Source organism: Megalops cyprinoides, chromosome 13 (genome assembly GCF_013368585.1).
Source record: "Megalops cyprinoides isolate fMegCyp1 chromosome 13, fMegCyp1.pri, whole genome shotgun sequence".
NCBI classification, from domain to species: domain Eukaryota; kingdom Metazoa; phylum Chordata; class Actinopteri; order Elopiformes; family Megalopidae; genus Megalops; species Megalops cyprinoides.
In genome coordinates this window covers 1,420,001-1,432,500 of record NC_050595.1, presented here as the reverse complement: position 1 = coordinate 1,432,500, position 12,500 = coordinate 1,420,001, and the positions used below count along the sequence as shown (strand labels likewise).

The 12,500-nt window shown below is 54.0% G+C and overlaps 1 protein-coding gene across 2 annotated transcripts in view; it reads left to right on the top strand.

The window, feature by feature from the left end:
• The window catches only part of bcar1 (BCAR1 scaffold protein, Cas family member), a 73,423-nt gene that overhangs the window by 41,913 nt on the left and 19,010 nt on the right, over nucleotides 1-12,500 (top strand). For both annotated transcript variants that reach the window (XM_036543819.1, XM_036543820.1), the window contains exon 2: nucleotides 6,951-7,670. In XM_036543819.1, coding sequence (XP_036399712.1) covers nucleotides 6,951-7,670 — 720 coding nt within the window. The remainder of the gene's footprint in view (nucleotides 1-6,950; nucleotides 7,671-12,500) is intronic.

Sequence of the window (12,500 nt, the reverse complement as noted above, 5' to 3'; positions counted from 1 at the left end):
GGGCAGGGGGGTGGGGGTGGGGCTGTTTTCCAGGTGAGCACGCTCAGTAAAGATGTCACTCCTCTCTGGCATGTTCGCTGTCATCTGCTTTGGAGGGCTCGGTGGGCGGGGGGTGAGACATTTTACAGGAAAATCACTTTAACAGAACCCGGGGGGGTGTCACCTTTGCCACACTGAGCTCGGCTTACATCATCAGCCTGCACCCAGCAAACGTGAAGCGGGGTGACATCTCTGCAGCGTCCCCTGTGTCGGGGCAGTCTGTCTGCCCCCTCTGAGCAAGGCTGGGGGGGTAAGATGGGGGGATGGGGGAAAGGAATGGGGTGCAGTACACAACAGGGGCGCACAGGGGTCAGTTTGGACTCCAGGAGGCAAACCGAAGGAATGTGTGTTACCAGGAGAGGAGAGGAGAGGGTGAGGAATGTTCCGGTAAGCAGCCTGCTGGAGGGGGACGGGTCTGGACTCGCCAGAACTGGCCCAGAGCATACCAGAGCGTCTACTGCTCTCTCTCTCTCTCACACACACACACATACACACACACACACACACACACACACACACACACCGCATGCACCTAATCTCTCTCACATTCTGCTTGCAGAGGTTGGCACGCTCAGCTTTGCCCTCATGCATCTCTGGGGGTCCAAACATTTCTCAATTAAATTCCCATGATCTGCATTACAGCAAGTGAGTTAGAGAAATCTGGAGCTGCTCCTCTCTGCTTACTGCAGAGGGGGAGAGAGGGGGGGGGGGAGAGGGGGAGAGAGAGAGAGGGGGAGAACAAAGAGAGACAGGGAGAGGGAGAGAGAGAGAGAACAACAGAGAGATTAGCTGTATTAGCTGTAATTATTATTGTACTCTTATGCTGTTGTATTATCAGTTTGTTTTTTGTGTTTTATGTCCCTACGTGCTTTGGCAGCATGAATGTGCTGTGTGTCTCGTGCCCTTGTGGCAAACAGGGAGAGAGAGGGAGGGAGAGAGAGGGGTTGTTCTGAGGATGAACGTGTTTCATCTTGTTTCCTGCAAGAGATTCAGCCTCATCCTCTATCACCACTTTGGGCAGCACGCTTCTGTGGGGCCTGTAGCCGCAGCGTGATTTCCCTTTGAGCTCTCTAACCTGTAGCCGCAGCGTGATTTCCCTTTGCGCTCTCTAACCTGTAGCCGCAGCGTGATTTCCCTTTGTGCTCTCTGACCTGTAGCTGCAGCGTGATTCAGCTACAGGTTAGAGAGCGCAAAGGCTCACTGTGACCTGTATCCTGGGTTTCTCCACGTCTCTGTTTTTCCTGTGGGAAGTGTGTCCCGTGAAGTGCTGGTGTGGAACTCTGAGCTGAGCGTGTGCTGCGGAGGTGTGACCGCCATTGAGCAACACCGCCAGCTCCCAGTCCCGCCACCAATACAGCCAGCAGCGCCGTGCAGGTCCGGCTGACTCACCACACCGGGCTCCCCGTCAGACTGCTGAGCAGTGGCTGGCTGCTCTCGCTGGTGGCCGGGGCACCGCGCTGCTCTCTCTGGCGGCCGGGGCACCGCGCTGCTCTCTCTCTGGTGGCCGGGGCACCGCGCTGCTCTCTCTCTCTCGCGGCCGGGGCACCGCGCTGCTCTCTCTCTGGTGGCCGGGGCACCGCGCTGCTATCTCTCTCTCGCGGCCGGGGCACCGCGCTGCTCTCTCTCTCTGGCGGCCGGGGCACCGCGCTGCTCTCGTGTTGCTCTCTCTCTCTCTGTGTTGCAGTGGCCTGCAGGGACGCACTGGCCGTGTCTGTGCCAGGAGTGCCGCTTCAGAAAAGGAAATGAAAGGAAGGCCTGCCATTGTCTGCCGCTGCGCTTGTTTTCAGACTTTTATTGCTTTTTATTTTATTGCTCTTGTTCTTTGTGAAGGAACGCAGAGCAACGAGTGCTCTGTACACCCCCCTAAACACACCCACACACACTCCCCTATCCCCTCCACACCTCACTCAGTACACACACACACACACACACTCCCCTATCCCCTCCACACCTCACTCAGTACACACACACACACACACTCCCCTATCCCCTCCACACCTCACTCAGTACACACACACACACACACACACACACACACACATACACACACACACACACTCCCCTATCCCCTCCACACCTCACTCAGTACACACACACACACACACTCCCCTATCCCCTCCACACCTCACTCAGTACACACACACACACACACTCCCCTATCCCCTCCACACCTCACTCAGTACACACACACACACACACACACACACACACATACCCTTCCCATCCTTTCCCGGTGTTTATCCTGCCAGGTCGTAAAGAGGCAGGAGACAAAGAGTCCCTGACCCCTGACCCCTGACCCCTGACCCCTGTGCCCCTCCCCCACTCTCTGCCTGCTGCTGGCTCTCTCGCTGACCTGTGCAGCCCGCTCCACCAGCTGCTCCATTACTTCCTGTTCAGTGGGCATAAAGGAAGGCCTCTCCCTGCCCTCCACAGTCTCTCCCACACCATCTCCCTCCTCTCTCTCTCTCTCTCCCTCAGTCTGCTCTCGCTGTCTCTTTCTGTCCCTCTCTCTCTCTCTCTCTCCCCTCCCTCTCTCTCTCTCTCTCTCTCTCTCCCCCTCTCCTTCCTATCTCTCCCTCTCTCTCTGTGTACACGCAGTGGCCTCTCACCCCTGTCTCCCCCACCGGCTCTTTTAAATGCAAATGGCTGAACTCCTAAATCCCTGGCCAGAGAATTTCCTTTCTTCATCGCCTTTTCTCTCCTTCTCCGTTTCCTTTTCTCTTCTGCTCTGAAAATTGACTTTGGCGGCGGATTAATGGCTGAAGGCACGAGGGGACGTTTTGACCTCAGTGGCAGGGGGTGTTGGGGTGCGGTGTTTTCGGTGATTTAGCACCTCGGTACCAGCCCTGTTGAGCTCCGGGCAGCGCGGCTCAGGTGTCCCTTTGATGTCCTGCTGGTTTCTTTTTTGGATGATGTAGACGCCATGCACAGCACTCTCACCTGTGACTGCGGGGGTGGAGGGGCACACTGTTTGAGTGTGTGTGTGTGTGTGTGTGTGTGTGTGTGTGTATGGTGTGTGTGTGTGTGTATGATGCATGTGCGTGTGTGTGTGTGTGTGTGTGTGTGTGTGTGTGTGTGTGTGTGTGTGTGTGTATGTGGTTCTGTGTATGATGTGTGTATGGTGAGTGTGTGTGTGTGTGTGTGTGTATGGTGTGTGTGTGAGTGTGTGTGTGTGTGTGTGTGTGTGTGTGTGTGTGTGTGTGTGTGTGTATGATGTGTGTGAGTGTGTATGGTGTGTGTGTGAGTGTGTATGGTGTGTGTGTGTGTGTGTGTGTGTGTGTGTGTGTGTGTGTGTATGATGTGTGTGAGTGTGTGTGTGTGTGTATGGTGTGTGTGTGTGTATGATGCATGTGCGTGTGTGTGTGTGTGTATGATGCATGTGCGTGTGTGTGTGTGTATGTGGTTCTGTGTATGATGTGTGTATGGTGAGTGTGTGTGTGTGTGTGTGTGTGTGTATGGTGTGTGTGTGAGTGTGTGTGTGTGTGTGTGTGTGTGTGTGTGTGTGTGTGTATGATGCGTGTGAGTGTGTGTGTGTGTGTGTGTGTATGGTGTGTATGGTGTGTGTGTGTGTGTGTGTGTGTGTATGTATGATGCGTGTGAGTGTGTGTGTGTGTGTATGGTGTGTGTGTGTGTGTGTGTGTGTATGATGCGTGTGAGTGTGTGTGTGTGTGTGTGTGTGTGTGTATGGTGTGTGTGTGTGTGTGTGTGTATGATGCGTGTGAGTGTGTGTGTGTGTGTGTGTGTGTTAAGGGGGTTAAGGTGTCGGAGGAGACTCTCACGTCACCCTGGGGAAGCTGCCCTCAGCTCTGCTCCTGGCTGTGCATGAGGGCGAAACCACAGACTGTACAATTACACTCAGCCCAGAGCCTGAGACCAGACGCTGCAGTGATGTCATCACGGCAGAGAAGCAGACGCCCAAAGTACCGCCACCTCCACCCACCCCCGAGTCCACGTGCCCCCACCCCCTCCCAGCTGGGCTCTCTGTCTCTGACTGTTATGTTAGAAGGGTCAGATGGAGGAGATTAGGGGAGCTCTGTTAGCTGGGTTATTTTTCTGTTTTTTAAGAGAAAAGAAGGAAGCGTTTGTGGGTTTAGATTCAGAGTGGATTTGTGCTGTTGGATACTTGAGGTGCCATCTGCTGATCTGGTTTATGAATATTTATGTGTAAACAGTAAAATGGGTGTTTCCTGCTCTGCTGAGAAAAAGCTTGCTTTTCCCATGGAGTTGGGAGAGATTCGCACAACCAGCAGAACCCCTCAAACTGGACTGAGCTGCAGGCAGCAGCTGCTATTACAGCAACAGAAAGAACATTTTTGGAGTGGATTGCAAACTCATTAAGCACGATATGACTCTCTCTCTCTCTCTCTCTCTCTCTCCCTCCCTCTCTCTCTCTCTCTCTCTCTCTCTCTCTCTCCCTCCCTCTCTCTCCCTCCCCCTCTCTCTCTCTCTCTCTCTGTCTCTCTCTCTCTCTCTCTCTCTCCCTCTCTCTCTCTGTCTCTGTCTCTCTCTCTCTCTCTCTCTCTCTCTGTCTCTGTCTCTGTCTCTCTCTCTCTCTCTCTCTCTCTCTGTCTCTGTCTCTGTCTCTCTCTCTCTCCCTCTCTCTCTCTCTGTCTCTCTGTCCGTGTGCATGTGTGTGCTTTATAATGAAGTGGAAATTCCATTCTTAGCAATGTAGACGGGAATAGTCACTTGGTCATCGACTCCCTCTCCCCCAGCAGCACTTGTGAATCATTCCCCCAGTGTCCCAGAACAGAGAGAGAGAGAGAGAGAGAGAGAGGGAGAGGGAGAGAGAGAGATAGCAGGCGAGTTTCTGTCAGAATGAAGGCAAAGTTCAATCCCTGTGAAGTCAATGAATGAGAGAGAGAGAGAAAGGGAAGAAGGGGAGTTGGTCGGTCTCCTTGGCAGTCGCAGAGAAACTCCACCCCACAGGAAGTGACCTCGCGGCTGAGATCAGAGAAGGGCACCACACTCAGACAGCTCCTTTTCTTTTTTCTGTCCGAGCGGAGAGGAAGAGAGGGGGAGGGGATGTGGGAGCATTTTGGTTTCATTGTCTCCTAAAAGCGTCACAAATCATGTCTCCAGCATTCCTCTCTGGGGCCTTTTACATACTGACAATAGTTATATTTAAGCGTGGCCCAGCAGAAGAGTGGGCGTTTCAAGGTGGAAAAGCACAGAGTCAAACAGAGGCGCCCTGTGATGTAAGATAAAGGTGTTTCTCATTTGCATCCTGCTTTGGGGAACGATTCTCACATTTTCAAGAGACAGGAGCACTTCAGACACTGTATAAACCAGGGGAAGAGTGAGGTGTAAATCAGTGATAAAGCTTTAAAACTGTGAAACTCTGTCCCCTCACTACCACCCAGACACTGCTATACCACTCCCAGAGGTTCAGTTCTCAGAACACTGCCATGCTGCTACGACACTACAGAGTTCTCATAATACTTCCCTGTGAATGCTACACTACCGTAAGTTCTCAGACCACTGCCCTATGGGAACCACACTAACATTTCTCAGAAGATGTATTCATTTTGATTATGTGCAAAACGTGTTAACTTGAAAGGAAAGTGAAAATAAACCTAGTTAATAATCTATTTTCACCCACGCAGCAGTTCACAGCTAGATAGCTGTAAATATGATGATTGTGTATTACCTGGCAGACTGTGTGTCTACGACATGGTGCATATCTGTCACATGGACTTAGACCTGGCACTGCATAAGCACAGGAGCGGAGCTGGAGCTGGAGCCGGAGAGAGTGAGAGAGAGAGAGTGGGAGCAGGAGTGAGAGAGTGAGAGAGAGAGAGGGAGCAGGAGTGAGAGAGTGAGAGAGTGAGAGGGAGCAGGAGTGAGAGAGTGAGAGAGTAAGAGAGTGAGTGAGAGAGAGAGAGAGAGCAGGAGTGAGAAGGAGTGAGAGAAAGAGAGAGAGAGTGGCTGGAGGGGCTCTCCTCTCTCACTCTGCTAATAGACACTGGAGAACAGCAGGAAATAGGGCCGCTGTTAATAGAGTCAGGAGAGCCTCCAGCCTGGGAGCACACTGAGGCTGTGTTTAGGGGGAGGGGGGAGGGTGGAGGGGGGTGCGTGGCTCTTTCTGTGCCAGTCTTGGCCGGGAGCTGGGCAGTGGCACTCTGAAAAGCCAGCCTGGGCAGTGGCACTCTGAAAAGCCAGCCTGTGAGAGGGTCTGGCGAAAGCCAAGGGCTTGTTTGTTTTGTTGGCGGTCGGTGCCAAAGCGTCCGGGTCTCGCTGTTTACTTTGGGCAGATGGCGGGTGAGGCAGGTTACGCCATTGTCACCATCGTGTCAGTGTCGCTGACGCTGAGTCCGGGGGCTGTGGAGCAGGCCGGAGCGGGCAGCCTCTCCCCCCGCCACCCCCCACCCTACGGTCTGCTCCTGCTGGAAGCGGCAGGGCCTTGGCCGGGATAGCCCCAGGATGGACCTCCTCCGGCGGAACCTGGGTGCTGCAGTTCGGGATGATAGTTGACCAGTATGAGGCTCTTTTCCCTCTGGGCCAGTGCCTCAGTGGGAACACTGTGTTGGAGGAGTCATCTTTCAGATAAGAGGTTAAACAGACGTCTTGACTCTCATTAAAACCTAATAGCACTCATTGAATAAATGGGTTGGTAGACTAAGGGAATCAGTTTTGGAATTTGACCCAGACCCTGTAGTTCAGTCTGGATATCATTCCCTGCTTACAGCCGATTGGCTGTCCCTGCCTTGCTGCCCATGTCCTCACTGTGAAGTTAGTTCTTAGCAAATGAAATAAACACCAGGCTTGGTGGCTGGTATATCCAGGTACTCGGCTGTCCAGTGTGAGTGTGGGAGAGCTGGATGTTGAATGTGATTCCCTCCCCGCCTCCCAGGGTGTGGTTCTGTTGGCATGACTAACAGATTGCCCCTCCCTCTCTGCCCCCCCTGCAGAACGTGTTGGCGAAGGCCCTGTACGACAACGTGGCGGAGTCTCCGGACGAGCTGTCCTTCAGGAAGGGTGACATCATGACGGTGCTGGAGCGCGACACGCAGGGTCTGGACGGCTGGTGGCTCTGCTCGCTGCACGGCCGCCAGGGCATCGTCCCCGGCAACCGCCTCAAGATCCTGGTGGGCATGTACGACAAGCAGCAACAGCAGCAGGTGACCCCGCCCCCCGGCCAGGGGCCCCTCCCCCAGCACAGTGCCTACACCAAGCCCTCGCCCTCCTCGCAGTACACTGCCATGCACCCCGCCTTCCCCGCCCCCAGTCCCGCCCCAGCCACGCCTGACAGCGTCTACATGCTGCCTCCCAACCACAGCAAGCCTGCCCCCCAGAGCCTGTACCACGTCCCCACGGGCCCCCAGTTCCCCCCCGGCCCCCCCAAAGCCCCTATCCTCATGCAGAAACAGGCGCAGTACCACCCCCAGGGGCAGGATGTCTACCAGGTACCCCCCTCCATCAGCACCCCCGGGCAGGATATCTACCAGGTGCCCCCTGGGTCCAAGGGCTCCCCTCAAGACATCTACCAGGTGCCCCCCTCTGCGGTAGGCCCCGGTCCCAGCCAGGACATCTACCAAGTACCCCCCTCCATGAACCAAACTCAGGACATCTACCAGATCCCCCCCTCCATGGAGAAGAGGAACTGGGACTCCCCCAAACCCCCTGGAAAGGTAAGACCCCTCCTCCATTCCCATCCCTGTGAGTTGCAGCAGAGTTGGTCAGCAGACTAGGAGAGTGGGTGTGTTAAGCTGTGTGTGTGTTTGTAGGTGGCATGTGTTGAGTGACTGAACGCTGAATGTGGGGAAGCTCTTTCAGCTCCCAGCTCTTAGCCACATTCTCTTTGTACTTCACTGTTTTTCATTCTTCACTTCCTAACTTCCTGAATGCTAGAGTGAGGAGAGGATGACAGACAGACAGACAGAGAAAAAGAAGGAGAGGGAGAGGGAGAGAGGGAGAGGGGGAGAGAGAGAGAGAGAGAGAGAGGAAGGAGTAGATGAGTAGCAGTAGTGGTTTCCTGGTCAGAGGGTCTGGGTTTGGGTCTGCCCCTTTCCCCCTGCTGGGCGGCTCTGGTGTTCCTCAGGGAGGGTCTCTCCAGCTCGTCTCTGTTAAACGAGGCGCGATGGTGACGGTGATGGAGGGGTGATCGGGGCGAGTCGGGGACCAGCTGTGTCCTCTCTCTGTCAGCCCATTTACCCAGGCCGTCACCAGCGGGGGCCGACGCTGTCACGCCTGCATGCCCTTATCGACCTGTTTTTCACGCTCACGCAAAAAACAGGTGTCCCTCCCTCTCTCCTTCCCTCTATCCCTGCTGCTCCATCCCTCTCTGTGGCTGTCACATCTTGGGTGCTGTATGGTCGGGGGGGGGGGGGGGGGGGGGGGGGGGTACAGTGCTGCTCTGGACAGGGGTGCAAAAGTCACAGGGATGACTTTTTTTAAAAATCATGATTTACAGGCTTAAAGTCAAGTGGCTGAATGGGAACAAACCTGGCTGGTCGAGGTTGAAACCTCATGGGTTTGGCATTATACCTCTCATTTCCCATATGTCACTCCCAGCCAATACAGAGCTCTCACCCCCATGTCACACAGTAATACATCACTGTAATAAACAGCTCTGATTGGAGGAGTGGTCAGAGGTCAGCTGACAGGCGGCCCTGCTGAAGGTGTTAGAGAGAAAGCTGTAGGCAGTTTGTGTGAGGAGAGACTCCTGCATTGGTAACCCAGAGACAAACCCAGTTCTGCTTGCATTTCTGCCAAGACTGTCAGGGGTTCTGTGCCCCACTGAGCACGAGCAGTGAGGAGCACCCAAAACTTTTTGGGGTTCAAACCCCAGTTGAGGCACTGCATCGTTCCCTGAGCCCCCGCCGTAAGTGTCCACAGCAAACGGAGGGTGTGAGATGGGTAAATTGCCGATCCGGGGGGCATCAGCCGAGTAGATTAATAATGCAGTGAGGTAATGAACTGTGCCTCTTTTCGGAAAGGGAAACAGAACAGTCCCTCTCCTCATCCATCACTCACGCGACCCCCTCCAGAGTTCTGCGGGGGGGGGGGGACAAACCCCCTGAGAAGGGTGTGTCTCCAATCTCTCCAAGAGAGACTGTGACCTGCGTAGTTTTTCCCGTCTGTTCTGGGACAGGGTGTGCAGGAGGACTTTAGCGATACAGAGATTCTGTTGTGATGAAGTTGGTGTGAAGAAAGGCAAACTGTTGGGCCTGTTCTGTCAGGGTGACGTGGTGAGAGTTTCTCTAACAGAGAAACCCACGTTACCAAATCACATGAACCTGAGGTGGGCGGGAGCATCTGTGGGTGCGGACTGACTGGTGTTTACCCTCATTCTGTGTGTGATACTCACAGCTGAGTTTCAACACCACACCGTTTTGGTCACAGCTCAGGGGATTCTGAGAAACTCTCCTCAAACACACGCTGCGTAGGGTGTGATTGTGTGTCCTTCTGAGCCAGAGGCACCCCGTCGACCCCGCAGCAAAGCCGCCCCGTCGACCCCGCAGCAAAGCCGCCCCGTCGACCCCGCAGCAAAGCCGGTGCTCAGACGCTTCTCTGAGAGACGTGGGGGATTCAGGGGCGTCTGGCAGTGTGTGGTCTCACGCTGCAGCCTGGCTTTGGAGCTGGAAGCTCGGGATTGAGCGGAATCCCTCTGGCAGAGGGACCGTCAGCAGACGGAATGGGGGGGTGAGGAGGGTGGGGGGGACAGGCGGTGCGCAGGCCGGCCCCTCCTCGGTGGACAGGCGCCATGGCGATGGCTTTGATGTTGAACAGAGGGCAGGCCTGGCCTCTCTCAGCTGTGCCAGCGCGTGTGTGCGGGTGGGTGGTGGAGCGTCTGTGGCTCTGACACCAAAGGGCGGCCAGGGGGAAAATGGGGGGTGGGGGGGGGGCGACACGTGTCCCACAAAGCCTCTGCACGCTCCGCACATACTCCGCATACACTTCACACATACTCCGCACACGCTTCGTACATACTCCACACATACTCCACACACACTCCGCACACACTCCGCACACGCTTCGTACATACTCCACACATACTCCGCACACACTCTGTACATACTCCACACACCGCAAATACTCCACACACACCCCATACATACTCCAGACACGTTCCATTCTCTGCACACGCTTTGCATACACACCTCGCATACTCCACACACGCTGCTGTGCTCTCTGTATCCCTCCGGCCTGATCCCTCACTCCTTCTCTGAGCTCTCCTGGTGGTGGTTATGGGGGGGTTGTTTTGTTGTTTGTTCTGCCCCGGTATGATAACCCCCCACCACCACCCTCATCTTACCATGGCAACGGTTTCAATGACAGGCAGCCAGGGACACAAACAAACAGCCCAAACAGGCTGGCCAGGAGTCCCTCCACACTCTCAATGCCTCTCCCCCCAAGCCGGCCTGTAATTACTGCCGTTTGCTGCCTGTAGTCTTTCCAGGGAGTCGTGATGACTGCAGAACATCGGACCAGCCAGGGGTTAGACTGCGCCTCACAAAAATTCTTAATCAAGGCAAAAATGCTGACGGTTATTTTTTAACGGTCCAGCAAGCGTGCTGACACGGGCTCTTCTGCGTGAGCACAGCGCTGATAGTCTCAGCTGTACTGCATCACAGAGGCACTGGTCAAATTGCTGGTAAATTTCTCTCTTGATAGTTGTCATGTAATGCATTCAAAGAGCAACAACTAAACATAGCTAGCTGGTTGACAAAATTGTTAAGCTGCAATGTTTTGTGTGTTTAACTGCATCAACAGTGATGACCTTTGAACTGTGACGTTTATGCAGTGGAAAACATCTCCTCAGCAGATTTTTTGGGATACTGTGTTCACACTTTTGTGGCCCTGTCAGGTGTGCTTGTGCCGATTGCTCTTTCATGCCAGTTGGTGACGTTCCTTTGAGTCAAACTCCACCTCTGCCGTTTCAAGGAGAATGCGAAAAATCCAGAGTAGAAAAGTCCAGAGGAAAAGTGTATGTGCTGGAAACTGGTCTTTACCGGTTCCGGAGTGCAAGTGAAAGTAGTGGGTGCACACGAGTGTCGGGGGAGGGGTCTGCGGCACCAGCTGTGAGCGGCGCTGAGAGAGAGAGCAAATCAATTAAGAAAGTAGGACATGGTGGAGAATGGCACGGTTAACAGTGCTTTCATTCTGCAGGGATGGGGTCTCTGTGGGGGGTGGGATAAAGAGGTCCTCCAACCCCCCATGCTGTGTGCGAGAGAGCACTCATCTCTCTGCAGGACAGCCCACACCCTTCACTTTCAGCAGAGCTCCCAGAATTCCCTGCTGCGGGGAGCGGAGGGCTTGTCGCTCTGTGCTGTACCAGGATATGGTGTTCAGCATGGTCTTGGGCGTTTGTGCAACTTTGAAACAGTGTTGCTACATTACTACGGCTTTGTGAGAATGTTGCTCATCAGCTAGGTGTGTGCGCTGTCTGGATTTCCTGAGGCTGTAGTGATCTCACACAGTCACTGATTAACCAGGCTGAACATACACTGGTTTATAGGAACACCAACTCATACGTCAGAGCCGTAAGAATGAGGCAGAACACAGTTAGGATATAGTGGTGTATTCTGTTATCTTTCTGACACAGGTGATGTGTGTGCGTGTGTGTGCGTGCGTGTGTGTGCGTGTGTATGTGTGCGTGTGTATGTGTGCGTGTGTGTGCGTGTGTGTGTGCGTGTGTGTGTGCATGTATGTGCATGTGCGTGTGCAGGCATGTGTGTGGAGGTGATTTTTTTGTCACAGGTGACATAGGTGACCTCGAAGGATTGTGTTAACTCTCAGAGTTGGAGACATGGTCTGATTGAACTTTTGCCCCCTTTGATGATTGACAGATAGGCCTGACTTTGTCGCCTTTACCTGTCCACACTAATGATTGCTTTAGGTTCAGGGAAGGCTGATAACATACATTGCTTGTTATTACAAGGCATTCTGGGTAGGAAAGCTTTTTTCCTGTCACTATCAGGTGAGGGAAGGAGGGGGAAGATTCTGCTGAAAGTTTCGGGTTACCTGATGAAAATGAATGTGTAATGGGGATGGGGAGGCCAGGACCTCACCTAGCAGGGGTGTGGGGGTGTCTTATCTGCAGGAGCAGGCAGTGTGGGGGGGGGGGGGGGGGGGGGGGTGCGTTAACTTGTTTATTTGACCTCCTGCTGCAGACATGCTTCTGTCAGTGTGACTCTAGCGCTACAGCTGAGATTGCTCACACATTGGACACGCCGTGATAACACCAACACATTCCAGACTGTGAAACTGCATGTCACAGGGTGTGTGTGTGTGTGTGTGTGTGTGTGAGTGCATGTGTGTTCCTCAGATTTTCTTTAAAACTCTGCACAGACGGTGGTTCCGGACTCAGAAGCAGAGCTCCAGAGATGAGATTGTGCATGTGTGTGTGTGTGTGTGTGTGTGTGTGTGTGTTTGGGCTTTCCCGTCAGGACCTTGTAAGCCTGTAATTTTGTGGTTGTGCTCTGCTGCTGCTGGAGTATTTCAGCATGCTTCAGCTC